Consider the following 23,846-nt stretch of genomic DNA (forward strand, 5'->3'; position numbering starts at 1 on the left):
TGGTGAGGCCAATTTATTGTGAAGTTCTCTTTTTCCTTAGAGGGTGAAATGACTGACAGTCTGATCTCTCCCCCTGCTGTAAAGAGAATATGGAGGAAATTCAACCCAACCCTTTTTACCCGCAACTTTAATCTCCCTGTGATTACGGAGGAGTGTTCTGTGGAAACAGCATCCATTGAGCTTGTACATGAGATGTCTTTATCATTGGATGTCTGTACTCCAATAAAGAAGGAGAATTTGTCAAATAGATTATCTGAAAAGAGGTATACCAGTGAATTGAGGGCTACAAAAAGAGATTGTAATGTTTTTGATAGCAAGTGACAGCGTACTAAAAGAACAGAGGACCGAGTGAGCTACAAAAATGCTCTTAAAGACTACTATAAACAACTCAGACAAACCAAGTGCTAATACCTCATAAAATAATTAAATAGTAGTTCATCTAGAGAATTGCTTAAAATAGTTAGGGAATTATCTCATGCAGTAGCTCTGGATCAGAAAGTTTAAAGACTCCGCATCCTTTAGTGAGGAATTAGCTACATTTCTCAGTAATAAAATCATAACCATTTTTTTTACTTTTGGTGATCAACCTTCCATAGAAGAGGAGCAATATAAGAATGCCAGACTACACCCAGAAGCTATGTCCAATTGGGGTAGGTTTGCTGAGCTGTCAGTGGAAATGGTGGAGGAGATGATGGGGAAAGTGAGGTCGGGGGCCACATTGGACCCCTGTCAACACTTCATTTACTTCCTCCTAACAACCATACTTGCTCCATATGTACCAGCACTGCTGAATAAATCTTTGAAGATGGCTGAGTTTCCAGTAGCCTATAAACAGGCTTAGTGGTGCCACTGGCAAAGAAATCACATGTGGATGACTCTACTGTATCTAATTATCGTCCCATCTCAATGTTACCTTATCTGGCTAAGGTGTTGGAAAGATTAGTTTAGAATTGTCAACTAATCCAATATTTGGAGAGTAATTATCTGTTAGACCCTTCACAAACAAGATTCAGGGACAAAAACAGTACAGAGTCGATCCTACTGGTGGTGTTTCACAGTTTCAGGTCACTAGTAGATCAAGGTAAAGGAGCTGCACTAATTCTTTTAAATCTGTTAGCAGTTTTCTACACAGTATACCTACAATGTTTGCTTCAAAAGCTGAATGAAATAAGACTGCACTCGTCCACTTTGCAGTAGTTTTGCCAACCAGGCTATAATATCTTGTAAAATAATCAAGAAAATCAGAATGAGTGGCCGCACCTTTAATTTTTGGGCAGTGACCCACTGGAATATTCTTCCCCAAAATCTAGGCGTAGTGCCAGATTTATTAGCATTTCAGAGACAGGTGAAGCCTGCCTGTATTCACTTTTGAGTCTTGACTGGAACTAGCAAGGTAAGGTCCAGTTCCGGGTTATCCTTTTGGAGATGAGGGTGTGCTCTATGTATACTTGAAAGAATAAAATAATAATAAGGCGTTACTGAAAGTAAGTAACTTGGTCATCTGATAGAGACTTCTAGCAGCACATTCCTTATCTTAGAATAGATACCTAAGCCATACCTCCCCGAAGGTAGGTCTGCGAAACATACTAAATTGTCCTGCCAAACTGAGTGGCCAAAGTGCCTGTCCCGACGGACCTGACTATCCTGGCAGTAGTGCTTTGTGAAGGTTTGCAGAGAGGCCTACGTTGCTGCCTGGCAGATGACCGGGAACAAACTCTGCCTGCTAACACAGTGGCCACAGCCTCGACTTGAGTTGAATGAGCATGCAATCCCTCATGGGATTGTTTCTTGGCCAATACATAGCAGATCTAATGCAGAGCATGATCCATTGGGAGATGGTCTGCTTCTGCAAGGCCTTTCCCTTTTACGGTCTAACATACCCCCCAAAAAGCTGGTTGTTCACCGGAAAATCTCTCATGCGGTCAAGGTAGACAATGCACTTTTTAGGTCCAGTAGGTGGAGTCACTCCTCTTCTTTAGATGGATGCAGCAGAGCATAAAAAGTAGGCATGGTGATGGACTGGCCTACATGAAAAGGAATAACCACTTTCGGGAGAAAGGAAGCTCTAGTGCAAAGAACCAGCTTGTCCAGGTAGATGCTCAGAAATGGAGGCTTGGATGACAAAACCTGCAGATCACTGACCCTCCGAGCGCAGATTTTATTGCCACCAGAAAGGCCATGTTTATAGTAAGTAGCCTGAGAGGACAGATGTGCAAGAGCTAAAAAGGAGTGCACATCAAGAACATCAGGATTAAATAAAGGTCCCACTGAAGCATGATGAGGGAGAAGGAGGAAACATATGTTGCAAACCTTTCATGAACCCAATGTACAACAGGGACTTGGAAGAGAGATTGCTAGTCAGGCAACCGCATAAAGGCTGAGACAGCAGAACAATATAGCCTTTAAGGTGCCCAGAGCAGAGCCCTTCTGGGCAAGGGAAAGGATCAAGAGAAAGACCTGAGGAACCAGAAAGAGGGTCAATCTGTTTCGCTGCACACCATGCCACAAACTTGTTTCTGCGGCTGGCGTATACTGTTTGGTGGAGGGACGCCGGGAATTTGGAAGTATGGGTCCTGCAAGTCCAATGCTGCCATGCAGTCTACAGGGTCCAGGGCAGACAGGGTTTGAGAGAGAGTGAGCATTTTGAACTTTTCCATCTTGAGGAAGAAATTGAGAGGGCATAGGTCTAGGATAGGACAAAGGCCTCTGTCCTTTTTGGGCACCAGAACATAGCTGGAATAGCAATCACAACCTACTTCTGGCATCAGCACCCTCTCTATTGCTAACTTGGCCAAGAGAGTTGTAACTTCCTGGCGGAGCAAAGAAAGATGGTCCTCCGTCAGCTTATCGAAAGAAGGTGGCATTGGTGGAGGTGTAGTCATGAAGGGTAGGGAAAAGGTCCTTCAGACAATTTGGAGGACCCATTAGTCTAATCTTATAGACCTCCAATGGGGCAGGTGATGGCTTATAATGCATCCCACTTAGTGCCCATGATGGTCAGAGGGCAAACTACAAGGGTTTGGAGGCTGCAGCTGCCTGGGTCTTAGTGGACTGGTCCTACCTCTGTCTGCCCAATCACGAGGTCTGTGGGTACCACGGCTTCGGTCATGCTGAGGCTGGGAAGCTTGTGCACCGTAGTGACTGGGAGGGTATAGATGTGGCTGGAAGCCCCTTCTGTGGCCACGAAAAGAGTGAAAGGCAGACTGGAGTTGGTGAGGGGCCATGTAAAGGCCCAAGGACCTTGCCGTAGCCCTACTGTCCTTGAGCCACTTCAGTAATGAGTCCACCTTGTCTCTAAAGAGCCAGGGGCCATCAAAGGGCATGTTCTTAAGCGATGCTTGGATATCCCCTGGAGAGCAAGTTGGTCTCAGCCAGGCGTAGCACTGTAAGGCCACCTTTGGGGAAACCGCTCTGCTTATTCAGGTATTCAGTATATAGGTATTCTGGTATTCAGTCCACATCTTATTGTGAACTTAGATGCATCTCTCCAATTTGCAACAGCTTGGGAAAGTATGATCAAGGCCACATCCAGGACCATGTGCAGCACCTGGGCAATGAATCCCATAGAGCATGGAAGTAACAGCCAATAAGGCATGTAGTGTTCATGGACCGTAGTGCCAGGCTAGAAAACATCTTCTTGCCTAAGGTGTCTAGCCTCTTGGATTCCCTATCCGGTGTGGTGGTAGGGAATGTGCCAGGATTTGCATGGTAAGTGGAGGCTTGGACTACCAAGCTCTCTGGTGTAGGGTGTAGGGGAATTGGGGTCCCCTGGACAGGGAAGATAGCAATAGTCCTGTTCACAGGAGCCCTTGTGCTGGGCTTGGACCAAGTCCCAAGCAGGGCATCTGTAAGGGATATATTAAAATGGAGAAGCATTTATGAGGGGGTCACTCCTGGCTGAACCACTGACTGCCACTGAGGATAGGGTCCAGGACCTCAGCTGCCCTTCTCACCACCGTTGCAAACACCGCTCCCTCCTTGGTGCCATCGTAAGGAGAGAAAGAATGCCAGTATCTGGAGTAGTGTTCAGTCCACTGGCCTACGCCAAGTCCTTACACCAATCCACGTTGAAAATTAAAAACTGCTATTCTTCAGGGTCCAGCAACCCCTCCCAATCCTCAATGAGTCCTAGTCTATAGATATAGGGCTCAAGCTCCTGCCTGGATGGCATAGCTCCAGTCCTTGCCTGCATCAGCATCGGAAGACAGCTATCCGCCTCCATGTCGGCGTCGGGGATCAGAATGGGGATGGTGACATTGGATGATGTTGGCGGCACTGGAAGCATTGGCATCGGCACCTGGGAAGGTCGAGTTGGTACAACCAGCGCCGGATCCAGCCATGGATCCAAGGGCCCTGACTGGCACCAGGGGTGGAGTTGCAAGTGTGGACGTGTATAATCAAAAGGGGGGACGTCAGAGCTAGTTATTTACCGAGGTCCTGTTCCTGTGCTCCTAGGCATGTCAATATATATCAGAAGGGAACAGCTCCTCACTAGGGGCCAGGGTAGGGAGTTTCAATGACTATCTACACAATCGTGGATGGTATCTGGGGGAATCTGCAAATTCAGATCGTAAAGCCCTCACACACCTGTTAGGGTGTCATGCTTCATCATCGGGCGCTCCTCGTCGGACCGGCGCTGCAATGTCCGACGGGCCTGGTGGCATCTTTATTGGAGATCTTTTTGATATGAGAACGCCGTTTGGTGAGTGAGGTGTGTGGGGCTCTAGGAGAAACAATGTCTTCTAAAGTGTGCGGAATGTGATTTAAAATAGCCCTTAACCTTGTTGTTCCACTTTATTAAGTAATCAAGGTTGGGACTTATTAAAAGGCAGTGAGGCTACGTGTAATAAGTAAGGGTATTTGAGTAGCCTTTAGTTGATTAGGTCAACATGTTTCGTGTCTGGTGCTCTAAAGTAAAGCGACACTTCTTCAGGACCGATATAAACTGACCGCTAATGGTCAGTCAAGGGATGTGATCTCCCCTTCTTAATGTCAAGATCCTTAGATTAGGGTTCTTGATCTGGCGTTCCACCTCTTAGAGGTTGAATGGAAGGCCTCATAGATGAGGACGTCCGGATGACACGAAGACGAATAGGATCTACAATGTACCCGCCTCCGTCTAAGGTATACCCGTTCAAGTGGTCGGGTCGCCTTCCCTCATCTATGAGGCCTTTCATTCAACCTCTAAGAGTTGGAACGCCAGATCAAGATCCCTAATCTAAGGATCTTGACATTAAGAAGGGGAGATCACATCCCTTGACTGACCATCAGCGGTCAGGTTATATCGGTCCTGAAGAAGTGTCGCTTTACTTTATAGCACCAGACACGAAACATGTTGACCTAATCAACTAAAGGCTACTCGAATACCCTTACTTATTACACGTAGCCTCACTGCCTTTTAATAAGTCCCAACCTTGATTACTTAATAAAGTGAAACAACAAGGTTAGGGGCTATTTTAAATCACATTCCGCACACTTTAGAAGACATTGTTTCTCCTAGAGCCCCACACACCTCACTCACCAAACGGCGTTCTCAGATCAAAAAGATCTCCGATAAAGATGCCACCAGGCCCGTCGGACATTGCAGCGCCGGTCCGACGAGGAGCGCCCGATGATAAAGCATGACACCCTAACAGGTGTGTGAGGGCATTACGATCTGAATTTGCAGATTCCCCCAGATACCATCCACGATTGTGTAGATAGTCATTGAAACTCCCTACCCAGGCCCCTAGTGAGGAACTGTTCCCTTCTGATATATGTTGCAAGTGTGGAACCAGTAGGGGCCCCTCCCAAACATGTGGGGCTCAAATTTGCACCGGTGGGAACGGGCTGCTCAAATATGTGAAGCATGGCCTCATAAAATTCCTACAGTTGAGTGGGGGACACTCTGGCTCCGGGAAACTCTAGGAGGTACAGCATCAGCCCACGTGCAGGCTCAACTGTGGAGCCCGACAATAAATGATGATTCTCACTCGTCTTGTCTGCTGACAGGGACACGCTGGTTAACTTCTTGCTTTTTTCTTTTTGTGGGACTTACCCCAGTGGCCTGACAACTACAAATGCAAACAGAATCTTGAACTCCTCAACCGATCCCGGTTTCTTCCTCTTAACTGGGATTGAGACTAATGTGGCATCGCATGTCGGGCAGCAAGGAGCTTGAGGGACCGCTCCCTCAAGGCCTTGAAGAGCATGATGTGACAATCGGCGCAGGTCCTCGCATCGTGGTCGCGCTCTAGGCAGAGAGGAAAACAAGATTTGGGTAAGTCTCCAACATCTGTCGATGACAGGTGCTCCAGGGCTTGAAGCTGGCCATCCTAATGGACATTCCTGTCACATCAGAAGAACTCTCAAAAAAGACTCCAACAAAAGTCAAAAGAAAGCTTAGTCAAACATTTACTGGGAGTAGTTCTCTTGGATGTGAGCAGACTGGTGCGAAAAGAACGGACATCAGCGGGCTGGGGTGGCACCTATATAGGCATCATTCCCAGTGTGGACGATAGCGCCAAATGGAGCAGAGCAATGCCACCTACCGGGGTGCAGGGGTACTGCTCACCAAATATATCTGACGGCTGGGGATAATTCTAAGATAAGGAATCTGCAACAAGAATCCTCTATCAGATGCTTGAGTTCTTGACTGGGATAGGGGTAGCACTGTTCAGGTGCTTCTGTTCTTATGGTATTAATTGTTCAGTTGTGGTACAGACTTCATGTGAGGGGGTATTCCGTCAAAATATTGAGTTGGAAATGTCGCCTTACACTAATATCAAGTTTTAAATATTGTGACAAAGAAATATCGACAGCAAGAATATCGTGGTCAAGAATATCGACTTTATGGTAAGAAATATCGATTTTAAAAATATAGAAGTCATTATTATTGTTTGCAAAAATATTGTTGTTTAAAATATTGATTTTTTAATTAGTGTTATGTATGTTAGTATATATTCTGAATGTGTGTGATGTATTTTTTTATATAAGTATTGTTTAAGTTTTTTAATATATGTGTTAAATTTTTGGTAGTAATGAATTTTATTTCAATTAACTTTAGAATTTTTTAGTTCCGTAGTTGGTTGTGGCTTTATAAGGGAATAGGGTGGGAAGTAATTTAATTATAATAAATGAATGAATATATTTATTTCTTAATATTTTTTATTGAGATTTTATAATGTTAATTGTGTTTTTAAATTTTTTGGGTCAATTTTAGGTGCAGGATGTGGGGTTTATAGGGGTAAAGGGTGGGGAGTTATTTATTTTTAATTAATTATTAATTAGTTGTTAATTAATAATTAATTGATTGACAATTAATTATTGAAATGTTTAATAGCTTTTCGGTGCTGGTTGTGGGGTTTCTAAGGTTAAAGGGTGAGAAGTGATTTATTTTTAATTGATTGATAATTATTTGACAACTATAAATGGAAATTGTGTAATTAATTCTAGTTGCGGGTTGTGGGGTTTTTAGGGGTAAAAGTTGGGAAGTAATTTATTTTTAATCAGTTCATGATTAGTTGATAATTAATATTAATGAACTAATTGGTAATTAATTAGTGTAATAGTTTAATTATTTTTGTTTTGTTTGTGGGTTTTGGGTTGAAGGAGGGAGTAAATTAATTTTACTTACTTTATAATTAGTTGTTAAATACTATTAGTTGTTCGATTGAAAAGTTTTTTTAATTGTGTAATTGTGTAATTTATTTTTTTACAGTTTAATTTTAGGTTATTAGTGTAAGGGTGGGAAGTTCATAACATTTCATGTGTTTTCATTTGTTTTTTAATTAATAATATGTTTTAATTGATAATTAATTATGTTAATTAAACAAATACTACTGTTACATTAGGTCACCATGTCTAGATGCACTCAACTTGTTCTTCGTGATATGTCCATACCCTTCTGATTGACAGTACAATTGACGGTGTGCTGATTTTCATAAAGACTCCTACCTGTAAGGCTTCAGAAATTGCTGTGCTAAAGCCCCCTCACTGGTACTTGGCCCCACCAACTAAGCAGATCCACCAGCAATTCATGACATTCAGGGACTATTCCAGAGCGTAGCAGCTCCAGCAAAAACAAATCTCCCAATTGGACCAGAGACCTCAGAAAATGAAGTGATCCTTTTGTGGTAGGGGTAGATATAAGGGTCTCCATCGCTAGCAGTTTCCATGTTGCACTCTGCCAGCTCTTTTGCATCAAAACCTCTTTGAGTCTCCCCCCATTGCACCATCCCACCCACCACCACCATAAACACCCCTCAACATACAAGTGATTCTGGCCCAATGAAATCCCAGCCAAAGATAGCCTTGGCAGTCCAGGGTGAGGAGAGGATCAGATGATGAAGCATGCCACTGTGTGTGGGCAAAGGCTCTGCATCTAGTTAATCAACATTCTGGGTCCAGTCAGAATGAATGCTCCAAGCCAGTATTTCTCAGGGTTACAGGTGACCTACTTTTCATGTCGCACACAACATTTGATCAAAAATACTTTTTGTTTTTGTTTCAGGAAAGGAAGGGTATGATGCAGACCAACAAATAATTTAAATTCCTCTCACTTCTTCATTTAGAACATTTGGCATTTGATCCTCCTCATAGGATCATGGATATTCAGGAAATGATTCAGAGATTTCTAGTTCAAATGCATCTCTGAGTGTTATAAGTCATATGTCTGATCAGCTTCATGGTCTTGTTCATTCTGTTGCTTCTGTATCCCACATGATAGATGATGCCCCCTGCACTGGTCCCTGCCAAGTAAGTGGATCCAACACTAAGAAAGATTCTCAGCTCGATTACATGTATTCCAGTTGACCGTTTGGACCAGCACTGGTTATGGATCTCTCCAATCTCAAGGTTTACTGTCAATTCAAACTTTCTTAAGTGCAAGCTGCTACGCACCTCCTCTCTGGGCTGGGTAATCGAGCTAAGTGACTTGACGGTACAGATGTATCATGTTCACCTATCATAAAGGAGTATCTGTATATTAGTTAGTTCTGAGTTGTGGGATGTCTGCATTGCCATTAAGGCATTTATCACTTCCATATCAGGAAGTGCTATTCAGATATTTTTGCAAAACACCATCATCATACATAATATTAACAGGCAGGATGGGATTGTGTGCCCTATGTTAGGAGGCAATTCTCCTGAGGAAGTGGATGCAGTGACAGGGAATATTCCTGATAGCAGGCTATCTGCCTGGTTCCATTAACACAACAATGGACCCTCTCAGTCGTATCTCATTGAATGGCCATGTGTGGAAACTACAGCCCAAAGCAACAGAGGTGATCTTTCCCAGACTCAGAATGTTCATGCATTTTTGTACCTTACACTTTTTTCTGGATAGTTCCCTGGGGGATGCCTTCAGTTTCATCTGGTCTCTGGCCTGTAATTCATGTTTGCACCTATACCTCTTCTATTGAAAGTCTTGTGGAAGATGATAAAGGTTTGGGCACAGCTGATCCTGATCACCCTAGAATCAGCAGGAATGACTAAGTACACTTATCGGTTAACTCTCCTCCTTGAGCTGCCTCTTCTTCTCTCACGCACAATGGACCGTCTATTGCAGCAGAATGATCAGGTCCTCTCCTCTAATCACCAAATACAGTGGATGGGCACTTGGAGATTGGGCAGAGCCAGCTAGAGGCCTGTAGTCTCAGTGATGAAGATGAAGTGGTCATCTTGGCTGTCAAAAAACTTGCTACTAAATTTATTTAAGTGGGTCGCTCTGTAGTGCTGTGAGTTGACCTGCTTTGATCATTTTAAACTTCGACTTCACAGCAAGAGCTAACAGTGTCTACAGTCAAGTTTTACATGCCTGCCCTGTCAGCTTTCATGTGTCTCCCAGTTCTGCCATCATTTTTTATGTCAATTTAGGCAGCATGTTTTCTGAAAGGCGTGCTATACCTGTTTCCCTGTACTACTTTTCAGTGGGATTTACATCCTGTCTTGACTATTTTGATGGCATCCCCTTTAGTGTCGATGCAGTTGTTTTTGAAGCACAGTTGTCCTGTTTATCTTCTTATTTTGAGTATAGCATTGCTAGTAGCAAAAACTTTAGCTCGTATTGTTGGAGAACTTTAGGCCCCCTAAATTTGTGTCCCTTTCAGTTTTATATCCAGAAAGGTTTGTCCTGTGTTCCAGTCCATCCTTCTTGCTCAAGATGGTTTCATACTTTTATATGGCCCAGTCTATCACTTTTCAAACTTTAATCTCTTCCTCTCATCCCATGGAGGAGGAGAGACTGCATAGACTGGTCCCCACATATGTGGTCTGATGTTACTCGACCATACTCAACAGAAGAAAGTGGATGATCAGCTGTTTATGGAGGTTGCCAGGGCCAAGGAAAGTCTGTGATCAAAAACACCATATCTTATCAGGACATCCTCTGTATCAAGATCTGTTTCATCATGGCAGATAAACACCCTCTAGGAGACATTTGTGCCCACTCCACTTGGACCATGACTGTTCTGACTGTTCCCACCAAAGGTGTTCTGATGGCTGATATCTACCACGTGACTATACTGTTACATCCACATACATTTGCTAAACATTACTACCTCACAGCCCAAGCAAGAAATGATGGGTATATTACCAGGACTGTGCTGCCAGACTTCTTTGGTTATTCAGCACTACTCATTCCCATCTTTCAGAAGGTGTTGATTTGGGACTCATTCTTAAGGTTAAGAATGTTCAGGAAAAGGTAGTCATCAGAAGCAAGAGCTACTTAAGTTTGTTAAAAATATTTCAGGGGGATACATATTCTTCCTGTTGATTCCTCAACACCATCCATCCTCCCCTGACCAGTTAGTTTTAAATAGAAAAATATTTAAAGGTATTCACATTAATTGTGAGTTGTATTTTTCAATGTCATTAAACTCTCATGTTTCTTGGCATGCCCGGCTGGGGGCACACAAATGTTTGGAAACGTACACCAGCATACTGGTTGGAAACTATTATACACTGTTGACATCACGTTAGGCGTTAGTTGGGAGGAGTCATGACTGGAGCCTCTAGTTGCAAGGTTTTTTTTTTGTTTACATTTTTTTATTGAATTTTAACACTTTAAATGCAGTGAAACATGGAAATTGGTTCCGATCTCAAGGTACATGCATAGGCAGACAGAGATGTTTTTGGCAGTCAGGTGTACATATGTAAATGTTGTCTCTCATAGCTGTCATAAGATATTAATACAATGCCAGCATTATACATAGGTTGAAGTTATCAGTGTGAGACTTATGGGTCCTGGGATATGGTTGCAAATCAAAAGCTTGGTGACGGAGCTACGTCTGCCCATGGTTCTCATTAGAGCTTTGGGCCTGCTACTCTAGTGGATAGGTAACAATCCCTGTCCCTCACCGGTGTTATCTGAGCAGCTGGTTTGTATCCTAAACTAAAAAGCGGGTGCTGAACTGGGGTACTGATGCGGGATCAGTGGGGAGAAGGGGTGCATGTGCAGACGGGAAGGAAGTCAGTAGGTCCTGTGTGCCGGTGTATGGGGCTAGTCCGGCGGCCGACGGTTATCGATGCGGGGGGGGGTTTTGGTTACTTTCTTTGTTATGTTCTCGGATTGTGCTCTACAGTTTGGGCCATGAGGGAGTATCAGCAACAGGCAGGCGCTCTAGCTCAACACGTCTGCCAGCTGGTGTGGCAGAAGTTGGTTGGGTATGGGGGGCCTCAGCTGGCTCTGCTCGCATGGTTTGCTGGCTAAACTGGAACAGGATTTGCACCCATTCCATGGATATGTGGTGCTTGCGTGTTCCCTTCGCTTCCTCCTCTCGGATCACATCTTCTTCCACAGCGCCCCACTTTTTGATGGCTCCCACCCAAGCTTCCACCGGGGGCCCTCCTGGAGTCCTCCAGTGCCTAGCTATGGCTCTCTTTGCCAGAAGTAATAAAAGGGATGCAAAGCGCCGCTGTACTTTATCAGTTTGTCGTTTGCAAAAAACCCCTAGTGCACATGCCTCCCATGTATGAATCCTAAGGATATTGGTGGTTGCTCTGAGTGTGTCATGGATGTAATGCCAGTATTGCTGCAATGTAGGGCATCTCCAGAACATGTGTTGGAAGTCCGCTGCAGGCGTTTGACATCTGGGGCATAGTAACTGCGTGTCTGGGTAATAACGTTGTAAGCACTTGGGTGTTAAGTATGCCTCTAGTTCCAAGTTGGTGGCATTGGAGAGCTACTACCTTTTCCTGGCCACTTAGACACTTGGGGATTTTTTAAGATGAGAAATGTGCAATAAAATTATGTATCCACCAGAAATTTTGCAACTGCAGGCAAATAACTTTTACATCAGAGACATACATTTTATTAAACAAACAGAATGACAAGCAGATTTAATATAAGTTGGTCGACATCATCTGTTAAACCGAATGTGCATAATGCAACTGAACAGCAGATCCAGGTGCGTGAGCGACGTAAACCTATAACTGAAATCTATAAAGTTTGCATGCCAGTATCCAACGTGTGAGTGTAGTTATTAGGATCACTGTGGGGTGCTGATCTGTGGACACAACTTACCAATACACAAAAGAGTGCTGACCTGAACAGCAACTGGAAATGCTCAATGTAAATCCAATCATTGCAAATGTGTTCATTCAGCCTACATGGCATGTCCGTTGTTGCACACACTCATCTCTGAAATTTGTGATAAATTACCTGGGTCCAGGACCGAATCAGGTTCTTTTGTAGCTCTATGGTGGAGCTATGAGGTGTTGGGGACCTTCTGGATGAAGGTGATCAGTATACTTTCTGATATGTTAGGTTGAATGTTGATTCTGTCACCATTTTAAGCCTTCTATGCACAATTACAAATTTAACAAATTCATCAAAAGGATGTGTTTATTTTAGCATGGTTCAGGCCAATGGATGCATAGACTTGTGGTAGGTATGGGGGGGGCGTAAAGTCAGCATTCACGATGCGACTCTTAGCTCACTGGACCATCCATCAGATAGGATGATTAAAAGCAGTAGTAGGAATGTGAAATCACTGTTAAATAAATTATAATGCTATTGGGGTAAATGTGACAGTGGGAATTGATGAGAGAGAATACTAGATTCAAAAGCTGCACTACAGTAACTGCATGAGACCTGCAAATTTAAATGTGGAACCATGATGAAAAACCCTGAAGAAGGATTATGGAACATTCTTTTTTTTTACTAACTAAATCAAAAACGAGATTCTTAAAACAAATCAATATTTCTTGTCCCTACAGGCACTGTGGAGAAGTAGTGTTGCCATTACCAGCTTTGCCATTCCTTTGCCACCGATGTTGACCTTCACTTTTGTTCGCTGAGAGGGAGAGTGCGCAGCAGTTCTGCAGATGATGTGCGTGTTGTTTGCAGACAGAACACCACATGTATCCCCTGCGATGGTGACGTCAACATCCTCAGTGTTCGAGCTGCAAAAATAAGGAACACTCTGACGTCAACAGCACTGAGCCTCTGAAATTACTTTAAATTTTTTCACTGATGAAAAAGTGTCTCTTAATACTCACATTTAGGAATGCATTGCTTTTCGAATGAATTCTACGGGTTTGAAACACTATTTTTAGACCAACAAAGCAGTTTGCATATTTGAATTGTCTGACTCAGTTTGTTGTGTAGAAAAGTTGGTCTTCCAGGAGGTCTCACTTTGAAACATTTGACATGAAGCAGTTGTGTGGCTGTTATCCCGACTATTTCATGGTACATGTTAAAAAATCGATTACATCAGCCTGACAGTAACATATGTATGAATACTTTTTCCCGTAGACACAGAATGGGTAAAACCCGTTGATACATCTGGCCCTAATAAACCCTAACACAAATCACCGGAAACACACATGGAAGTGTTCACAATGCTTCAAATTCAATGTGTAAAAACATTTGTGACAGAGGTCCAATTATACCTGTCAGCCGGAGGCTCAGATGCTCCCTGGCCCTAAGGCCAGGGAGCATCTGAACCTCCGGCTGAGGGTTGTGAGAAGTTCTTCTTTGATGTTAGCCAAGGCTTTTTCTCGGCCTCAAGAAGGTCTCAATCAAGACTGGGGATCATACAGGAGGAGGTTGTGCTACACTTTTGCAGCAGCTTTCTGGTGACTTCTCTTTCCCAAGATTTTGCTTGGATTTATTTATTTGTAGATTTAATGAAAATGTTTTATATATTGTGATCCGGACCTGAACACAGGTTTTGGGGTATGTACAGTATCTATGGTCTCACTCATGCACAAGCTGCAGTGGCAGGCCTGAAACATGTTTTAAGGGCTACTTAAGTGGCCCAGATCTCTCCACTGGGGTAAATGTTTGATATTGTTCAACATTCCGTCCATCAATTGTTCCTTTTGCATTTGTCACCCTGAGTGGGACAGGCATGCCCAGACATAGGTCCTGTGCTCTCCATGCCACTGGAGTCAACCTAGCCTGGCTGAGGAGGGGTGAAACCCTGAAATTGGTCCTAGAATGCTGGTTTCCAGTCCAGGGAGGACCTGGCCTGGCAGCACGGCCTGGACTGTTCCCATGGGGAATAGGGTCAAGGCTGATTTGCATATGGCTGGGTTTAAATTGGAATGGAATGGGGAGCACAAAAACAATGGATTTAGGCCCAGATCTCCGTACTGGGGTGAGAGTTTGATATTGTTTCATGTTCTGTCCATCGTTTTGTTTTTTTGAATGCCAACTAATAGCATTTAATTTACAGGTCCTAGGTAAATGGTATACCACTTTACTAGGGACTTCTACATAAATTAAATATCCCAATCAATTGTAAGTCAATGTTACCATGTTTTAGGTAGTGAGCATAAGTACCTTAGCACTGGTTAGCAGGGGTAAAGTGCATTGCGTCCTAATGCTAAAAATGCAAATTAAAAAAAACTGGAGAGTTGAAAGCAAAACATTTGTTGGAAAACAGCTCAAAGGATATCAGTTCTAACAATTACGTTTTTTTAAATTGTTTACCAGCACCCGGCGTCAAGTATTAATTCATGCAGCTGTTAAATAAATAAATGTCAATGTCTTGAAAATGAGCAACCCTAACATCATATCAGTACAACTGAACATTGTATTGAATATGGCTCTTGGTAATATGGTTAAAGTCCACACATTATATCACATCTCACCAAAACTAGTTGGCCTGTAATGACTACCAATTAGCTATCATGGCAGGTGAATCCTTGTGATACCCATAACCAACTCATCTGGAAAAAATACTGGCATCACGCTACATGCAAGTTTATGAAGTAAGCTTATTAAAAACATATGTGAACATTCAAACAATTAATGACAGGAGACAAATGTGTTACTGTACTAAGAACTAAATGAACAAGTTACTTTCCTTATTTTCCCTTCTGGTGCATGTTGGATGAGCCACAGATTTATCACCTTTACAATATCCCCAGGCACCAGACTGAATCCGTAGAAGTCTTCAGCAGCGCTCCTTCATGCAGCCATGTGGTGTCATGTGACTCTGTGTTGTTTCTGTACTGCTCCAGAAGTGATGTAGGGAAGCTGCATATATAAGGGCCTGGAGGGGAGATGGATATAAGGGCTGCCTATACGTGCTGACTTCAGTTTAAAATATCCTTCTAGTTCCGCACCCTCAGTCGCAGAGCAGAGAACAAATTGTCTGAGACAGTTTTCTGATCTCTAAATTGGGACCTTTTTTAGATGTCATAGAGGCCACTCCACAGAACGGGAAGACTGGAGAACAATGAGGAAACCACCAGAATGAGCATTACCAAAGGTAAGTAACTTGTTTTTCTGTTCTTTTTTGCATGAATTTTTTGTATGAGATTTTATTAGAAACAGCATACAGAACTGGGAAAGAGATACTCACACATGAGCAATACCTATTACATCCAGGCCTTCAACTAAAGTTTGGGAGGCAGTACAACACATGTGCAGAATGGACTGAAAGGGCACATGACTACTAAGATAGGAAAAAAGAGGTGACCGATGTCCTTGATTTGGTTCTCCGGACAATGCAACTGGAGGGGATTTATCCCCTCACTTGGAGATTGGCCTTTTTGAATGCTCTAAGGAAGGGTTGCAGGGGCATGCAGGAAGAGAGGAGCAATGTGGAATCTCGTTGGGGATGGCATCGGTTGTCTAACAGGAGTGGCAGTTGAGTGACCTCTGGTCCAAACTAAGCTAACCTGCCTATGGGAGACAGGCGCTGAACTGGTATGTGTCAGAGCATGGGAGAGGGGGAAGGGTGGGTAGGACAATGGAAGTGTTAATGTGGTGTCACCCAAATGGGTCAAGTTAGCGAGATGGCTTCTAAGGTGAGGAATGGGCCCCACAATGCCTCAAACTTTTGCAACTGAACATTTATTTTATATGTGATTCTGTCTCTAGCAGCAACTCTGAGAAGTTCAAGCCTCCATTCAGCATTAGAGGGCAGAGCGGGTTGCCACCAATGGCAAAAAATACAGAGTTTAGCCTTATCTAAGGAGGCAGCCAAATATCTATGCTTGTGAGGCATCAGGTCGGAAAGGTCTGAGATGTTGTAGAGGAGGGCTAGATGGGGAGACGGGAGGAATGTTGCTGCATTACATCTTCTGAGTAGGTCCTACACTTGAGCCAAAAAGTTTGAAAGAGCAAGACAGGATCATAAAATGTGGTACTGGTCACAGCAATCTGCATTAAAACAGAGGTTGTGGGGCAGTAGCTTTGTCCATCAGAGTTTTTACATGGGGACCAGAACCTGTTGTTCAAGATCATGATATAGAAGCATTTCAGGTGGGATTTTTGGAGAATTCTGTCGTGGTCGAGGAGTATGGATGCCCAGGCATCTGGTTCATAGGCTTTCTCTAGGAGCAGTTGCGAGTATAATCTAGTCGCAGTAAGGTTTGGAAGGGAATGGAGCATTTTTATGAGAACCCAATAAAGACCAGACACCACTCCCTGATATTGACCCAGGGCCCGTAGGTAGCCAAGGAGGGGAGATTGGGGTAGATCCATGGGGAGAGGGCCACAAATGGTTCTGATGCAGTGAGACAACTGACAATAGTGCCATAGGTCACTGGCCCAGAGCCGAAATTCAAAACAGAGGGTGGGAAATAATTTAAGCCTCCCCCTCAAAGTGGTAGTCGATCTGCTGTAACCTCCAGTCATGTCAGGTTTTCCAGTATAAGAATTCCCATCTATGTTTCACAGTGGGGCCTCCTTATACAAGATGGCAGGAATGCCCACTAATTTGTCTGCCTCTCACCATGCAACTGCTGTAGGGGCTGGTATAGGGTTCAAGGGTGTGGCTAGATCAGTTGTGGACTGAAAGGGAGGTAGCACCAGACATTGGGAGTGGGAAAGGTGGCGGTCTAGAAGGTCCCAAAATTATCTTACAGGCCTGGGTGTAGAAATGGGACGAGCTGTGAGAGGTGGAAGGCCAGGCTGTAGGAGGCCACTTGAGGTAGTCTCTGACCACCAGCCGGCATGAATGCCCATAGGCGGATCACGTGAATCCTGGGCTTGTGCACACTCCATATGTCTGCCTCAATATGTTCCAATAGTGATTTGGGGATCTGGAGAGATAGCATACTAAAGATGTAGCTGAAACAGGGTGTCTCTGTCATCTTCAGCATTTGGACTCTGCCCCACAGGGACAGGTCAAGGTGTGCCCACTGCAAAAAATCTTTCAGTTGTTCAGGGGAAGAAGATTATACTCCACCATTTGAGAAAGACCCTATTGATCGCTACTCCTATGTACTGCAGTCCCTCCGTGACCCCTGTCATGTGATATCCCTGGATGCATACATTTGTGGTTGACCTATTCATGGTGGGGGCTCAATTTTGTACCAGTCAATCCTGTAACCCGAAAGGGTGGAGACATTCTTAGTGATGAACATCTCTGCTGCTATAGAAGACGGCAGGTGGGACAGCAGAAGCAAGATTTTTTTCTTTGTAAATCAGTGCCTTAACCTCACCCATGACTGGTAATTCCCTACATGTCCAGGACAGCCTGAATGGGCACTGCCAAGGGTTTTATGGCTAGGAGGAAGAGCAGCCGGGACAGCGGGAACCCATGGTGGGTAGCCCTCATGATCGGGAATTGTTATTGGCGAAAGTCTCCCGATAAAATTTTCATCCATCCCCATGTGGGACAGAACCTGGAATAGGTACGGCCACTCTACCTGATCAAACACCTTTTCTGCATCTAGAAAAAGTGCCAAGATCTCCTACAGGTGATCTTTCACACGTGATAGGAGGTGAGCCATAGTCCTGAGGTAGTTGCAGGACTCATGGCCTGTCTAAAAGCCCATTTTGGATTCATGTATAAGCTGTGGGATCACCTTCCCCAAGTGGTTCCCCAAGATCTTGGCCATGACCTTAGGAACAATATTAAGGAGGAAGATCAAATGGTAGCTTGCGCAATCCAATGGGTATTTATTTTCTGTGGGGTGAGGGTAATGACCACTTTATTGGAGATAGCCCAGAGGGAGTAATTCTCCTTGTCCTCTAAAAAGGTTCTGGTCAGTTGAAGTGTTACCAGGTTCTTCCCTGTTTTGTAATACTCAACCGGGAACCATCCTCTCCTTCTGGTTTACACGTAGGCAGCGCAGAGAGGGTTTTGGACACTTTCTCTTCCATGAACTCTCCTGACAACAATTTGTATCCTTCCGCGTTGAGGATGGACAGGTGCAGAGGACTCAAGAAAGCATCAATCTGTGCATCAGAGGTCATCCTATAGTATAGGGAGGAATGGAAGACAGCAAATCTGTTGACTATGGTCCTGGGTAGAATTGAAGGTGTCCCAAGGCATCACAGATCATGAAGGTTAGCAAGTGGTATTCCCTCTGCCTCAGCTGGATAGCCAAGAGCCTGTCAGACTTCTCGCCATGTTCATAGTGTCGCAAGTAGGGTCTGACCAGCGATCTTTCTGCTGCATCCAAGAAAACTCAGTTCAAGCAGATCTTTGCCTGATCAAGTGAGGGTCAATGTGGAGGATGTGTATTGTGCAATTAAGGCCCTAACCTCAGATTCCAGGATGGCGAGGGTGGCTCAGGCCTTACGCTTCACTAGTGCTGAGTCCTGCATCATCCTCCCTCTAAGGGCGGCCTTGCCCACCACCCAGAAGACTCTCTGTGAGCCCATAGAACCTTTGTTGTCTGAAAAGTAAGGTTGAATGTGAGAGTGTGGCTATTCCATACCGAATTGGGAGAGTCACCCCATGTCTAGCCTTAAGTTAACCAGGATGTGGTTGGCAAGGCCCCCTCTAAAAGGTTGCAGTGAGTGGTATGTGGGATGAAATATTCAATTCTACACTGGGTCTCATAGGGACAGGAAAAGAAGGTATATTTCCTAGCAATGGGGTGACGGAGGCACCACACCTCCACTAGGGAATGGTCTTGCAGCAGGTCACTGTCTGCTCGATGGTGGCCACCTATCTTTCCCTAGCGTTCTAAGGATTGGTCCGGTGCAATGTTCCAGTCGCCTCCCAGTATAACTGGGAAGGGGACCAAGGACAGGACAACTCTGGACAGCTGGGCAAGGAAGTGGGTCCTGTTGGCTGTGGGAGCATACAAGGACCACACCCCTAGTGAGCGCTTAGGAAACAGGAGCTGTCCCGGAAATCCACCAGCACTCAGTGTCAATTCACATCTTACGGATCTTACATGACAGTTGTTTCCCAATGAGGATAGCCACACCATATTTTCTTGGAGCAGCTCGTCATCAAATAGGGTGTCCCATGGTCATCAACCGTTCTGCTATTACTGATCTCCAGCCCCACCCAGTCACAATTCGGTTTCAAGGGCTCCGTCAGGGATTGGTGGGTCTCCTAAAATACAGTGATGTTGGTGTGCTCCCAGTGGAGGTAATGTAGGATTTTCTTGAACTTAATGTATCTGATCAGTCTATTAACATTCTAGGATATTAGATTAAGCAAGTGAGGCATTGCCAAGGGTAGTGATAAGCAGGATTGCTGCCATCAAGGTGAGGGGCTGGGGTTGAGGGAGAATGATAGATACTGTACTCTTAGGAAGTGGGGTTGAGGTAGGTATGGCAGAAAACCAAATGAAGGGGGTGACGGGCAGGAACCAAACTACAAGCTTTTGGGGCCAATCTCTAGTCTTTACCTGGATGTGTCACCACATTGCCCCCCTCACATACCGGCTGGACAGGGTCATACATGGAGTATGTAGGAAGGGTTGCTCAAGCAGGCCTGTCAGCCAGTCACAGAAATGAACAAATCCCAGTCAAGTCACAGGGAGGGGCCTACCTGAAGGGAGAGAGGTTAAAAGATACTGATATGCGTCAGCAGCACTATGTATTCTAGCTACCCCGTGAGGAGGCATGAAAGAGAGGAAAGTAGGGATGTGCGCCCATGAGTACTCCATCTGGGTGAGGCACGGTGGGTGACCTTAACTTTCGGTGCGGCCGGAGGACCTATACGGTGGTAACATTCTAGAACACGTGAAGCATCACAGTCATTCACACATCAAAGAACAGGAACAGTGGAAACAGTAGGCAGGTCGTCACATTTCTTATACCAAGAAAAGGATATAATCAATCTGCTGTGCCACCAGTCGCTATACCAATCGGCTGCTTCAGTGTAGTTCTGGACTTGCTTCTGTCCCACTCTTTGTGGATTGCCTCCTCTACCTGATGTAGGCCAGCATGGTCTGATTATCTCCTATTGGCACCTCCCGATGTCTGTGATTGCAGCTGGTGGCATAGGGCTTTCCCCTGTCCCCTTCAGGTAGACGATCATAGTAGACTTCTCAAAGCACTCCGGGACCCCGTAGAGGTGAAACTGTCCCTCCGGGACCTGTCCTTCAAGTCCTTGACCTTTCGTAAGAGGAAGTCAATGTTATGTCCCATGGCTGGCATGCGATCGTAATGGGATTCAACGTCATCTAGGTGTTGATCCACTGTGGCTAGGCAGGAGTGTAGGGCGGACATGTCCTGTCAGAGGTAAACAACGTTTACCACAAATCTTTTTCCCCGCAGGTAATCACAACGCGGTCGTTACAACGACCGTGTTGTGATTCCGCATACCATTACTCCGCTAGTCGGAACAACGACTTGCGGAGGGGGGGGGGAAGGTGTTGGATTTAAAATCCAACACCTTCCCTATTGCCCGCACAGACTGGAGTTGGAATAGAAAATTATACTATTCCAACATCCAGCGCCCCCCCTCCGCAAGTCGTTGTTCCGACTTGGGGAGTAATGGTATGCGGAATCACAAAGCGGTCGTTGTAACGACCGCGTTGTGATTCCCTGCGGGGAAAAAAACTGCAGGATCAGAACGTACATTCCCTGTCAGATGGTTTTCACCCCGGAGGCCAAATCTGTCATTTTGCATCCACAGTGGTGAGTGGGGCTCCAATGGCTGTAATCCCTACAGATAGACTACATGGTCATGTTGCAGGGGCTGTTGTTGTGGCTCTTGCTGTCTGTTGAGCCCGGCCCACCGAGAATAGGATTTCGCAAGTTGGTTGTCGGCTGGTCATTATAACGAGTTACAGTGGTGTGTGAGTCAAGACCCAAAGCCCAAGCCCACACCCAGTGTTGTAAATGCTCACAGGGAGTGCCATAGAGAGGAAGCGAGTCTGCTGGTGGGCAGGGTGGGGGCTGTGCAGCAAGGCTCTGCCTAGGCCAAAGAGACTCCCATGGAGAGCAAAGGTGATAGAGGGAGGTCTTCACCCCATTCCGGATGAGGGCAGGGCCAGAGGTAATGCCATTAGGGGGTCTTTGTGGGGAGGTGGGGCTCCCTTCAGGCGCAGGCCCCAGAATAAAGCCAGCAGTGGCTGATGTTGGCACACAGGTCCTGATGGGTGCAGGGTCCACTTGTTGATGGCCACGCCCCACCCCTCTGGCGGCCTAGTCAGGCAGGTCCGACACTTGGCTCTTCTGTCTCTTCTTGGGAAAAACAGTAGGAGGCCCCCTGGGGCTAAAGTGTAGGAGTGTTGACTTATGGCTGACGAAGGCCACCAAAGTAGAGAGGAGGTGGCAGGCTCATATCCCCATCACAGTAGTCTGACTCCAGCAGCACAGCAGAAGTGGTCAGGCTGCTCGGCTGCCAGGGAAGAGGGGAACAATGGGCCAATAGCATCATGTCGCTGGGTGTAGCATCTGCATCATCTTCCAAATTTCCAGGTGAGTTGGCTCAGTCGACTGGAACGTTCAAGGCAGGGTGAGGGCCTGTTTGGGGAGTTATCGCCTCTGCAGTGCCATGTCCAGTGCAATTTTAGAGTTGCCTCTGCCCCATGGACACCTGTGGCCTGCATGGAGACATGAAGCTAGGGCTCAGAAGGGTCAGTAAAGGGCCCTTTGTGTTGGGGACATCCACTGAGCTTAGCCCTCACCTAGAAATTGAGGCTCCAGGATATGGTTTTGGCTGGACAGGTGCGGTGAGCCAGGGTCCCCGGAGAGCACCGTCTGAGAGCAGGCATCTTGGTCATCTCCAAGCCCTGCCTCTGTTTTTTGTTTTTCTGACAAATACATTTAACCATAGTTTACCCACCTTTAGAATGGATGCCAAAGCAGTAAATCCAAAATGGTGGAGGGTCTAGAAAATAAATTCATGCAGAACTAGGTGGGTGAAATGACCCTCCCATCTCACCTGATTATCAAGGCGGTAGTGCTCTAGGAACATATGCACCCACGCTCACATCGCTACCTGACAGATGTCTAGGGCAGGCACCTCTTGTGTCAAATCTGTTGTAGCATTTGGTCCTCGTGGAATCAGCTCCGAGACCCTCAGGGGGCTGTCACTAAAGCAGATATTGATGCAGAGGACTATCCACCTTAACAAAATCATTTTTTGCACTGACTATAGGGTTTTTTTTGCAGCAGAGAGCCAAAGACCTGATCATCCACTCGATTTCCCTCTGAGTGGTCAATCTAAAAGTGTCATGCCCCTCCTTAGGTCAAGGCATTAGAGTCTTTGCACCAAAAGTGTAAGCTTACCTTTACGAATAAGGCCCTTCAAAGTTTTTTTTAAAGCTGTACTGACCAACAGTAGACTGCAATGTAAAACTTTCATTTGCTAAAACAATTAATACTTCATCCTCAACAGTACATTATGTTGCATGGAGTCTTTGGGCGAAAATACCTGAATCCTGTCCCTGTTATGGTAAGGTGCGTGCCACCTCCTGTGCCTCCTCTTCTTGGCTTCACATCACTTATTGTTGGCGTCAAAGAAACTCGGTAGGTATATGGACTCTGATAAGTGATGGAGTCTCGTCCATTGACGACACGGACACTGCAGTTCTCTGAATCACCAGTCCCTGTAAAAATATGTGCAACAGAGATCTGAACTTTCTATTCAAATACTCCATGAACTGTCCAATCATCCAATTAATTTGATAATAAAAGGTCATAAGAACTTAGTCAAATATTACACACTAACCAATGTTGTGTTTTTCTAAAGCAGTGTCACAAAGAATAGCAAACTTCTAATCAAAGGCATCATGGCCCAGAAATATATTCTTGCATTATGAGTGTCTTGAGCACTTGGTGAGGAGGGATGTCAGCAGGTACATATTTTCATTAAGGGAGTGTGTATTTACCCTGCCGCCTGTCAAATCCTACATAATCCCTGGTATTTACCCAGCATCTGGCACAATAGTACATAATCCATGTTGTTTAGCTGGACACATGCTGAATAGTAGAGATGATGTACAATTTGACCAGCGGCTGGATAAATAATGTGAAAGAGGTCCTCATTTATCCAGGTATGAAGAATAAAGGGATTCCAGACAATAGTAGTGTGGTGGCCATCTTAAAATGGGGATGCAGCATGTGGGAAGCTTTTGAAAAAAGGTGCATATACAAATGTACAATAGTTTGAACAAAGGCAAGTGCATGAATTAGTCTAGGCTGATTACAGAAGAAAAAACAGTAAAATATATTTTTAATAAAAAAACATTAATGTTATTTAATA

At 44.9% G+C, this 23,846-nt stretch overlaps 1 protein-coding gene across 2 annotated transcripts in view; it reads right to left on the reverse strand.

The window, feature by feature from the left end:
* LOC146830895 (fibrocystin-L-like) overlaps nucleotides 1–23,846 on the reverse strand; it is a 1,171,295-nt gene that overhangs the window by 477,989 nt on the left and 669,460 nt on the right. For both annotated transcript variants that reach the window (XM_085605085.1, XM_085605086.1), the window contains exons 42-43: nucleotides 23,016–23,190; nucleotides 13,227–13,383 (exon numbers count right to left, since the gene is read on the reverse strand). In XM_085605085.1, coding sequence (XP_085461211.1) covers nucleotides 13,227–13,383; nucleotides 23,016–23,190 — 332 coding nt within the window. The remainder of the gene's footprint in view (nucleotides 1–13,226; nucleotides 13,384–23,015; nucleotides 23,191–23,846) is intronic.

This window comes from Triturus cristatus, chromosome 5_1 (assembly GCF_964204655.1).
Source record: "Triturus cristatus chromosome 5_1, aTriCri1.1, whole genome shotgun sequence".
In the NCBI taxonomy this organism is placed as follows: domain Eukaryota; kingdom Metazoa; phylum Chordata; class Amphibia; order Caudata; family Salamandridae; genus Triturus; species Triturus cristatus.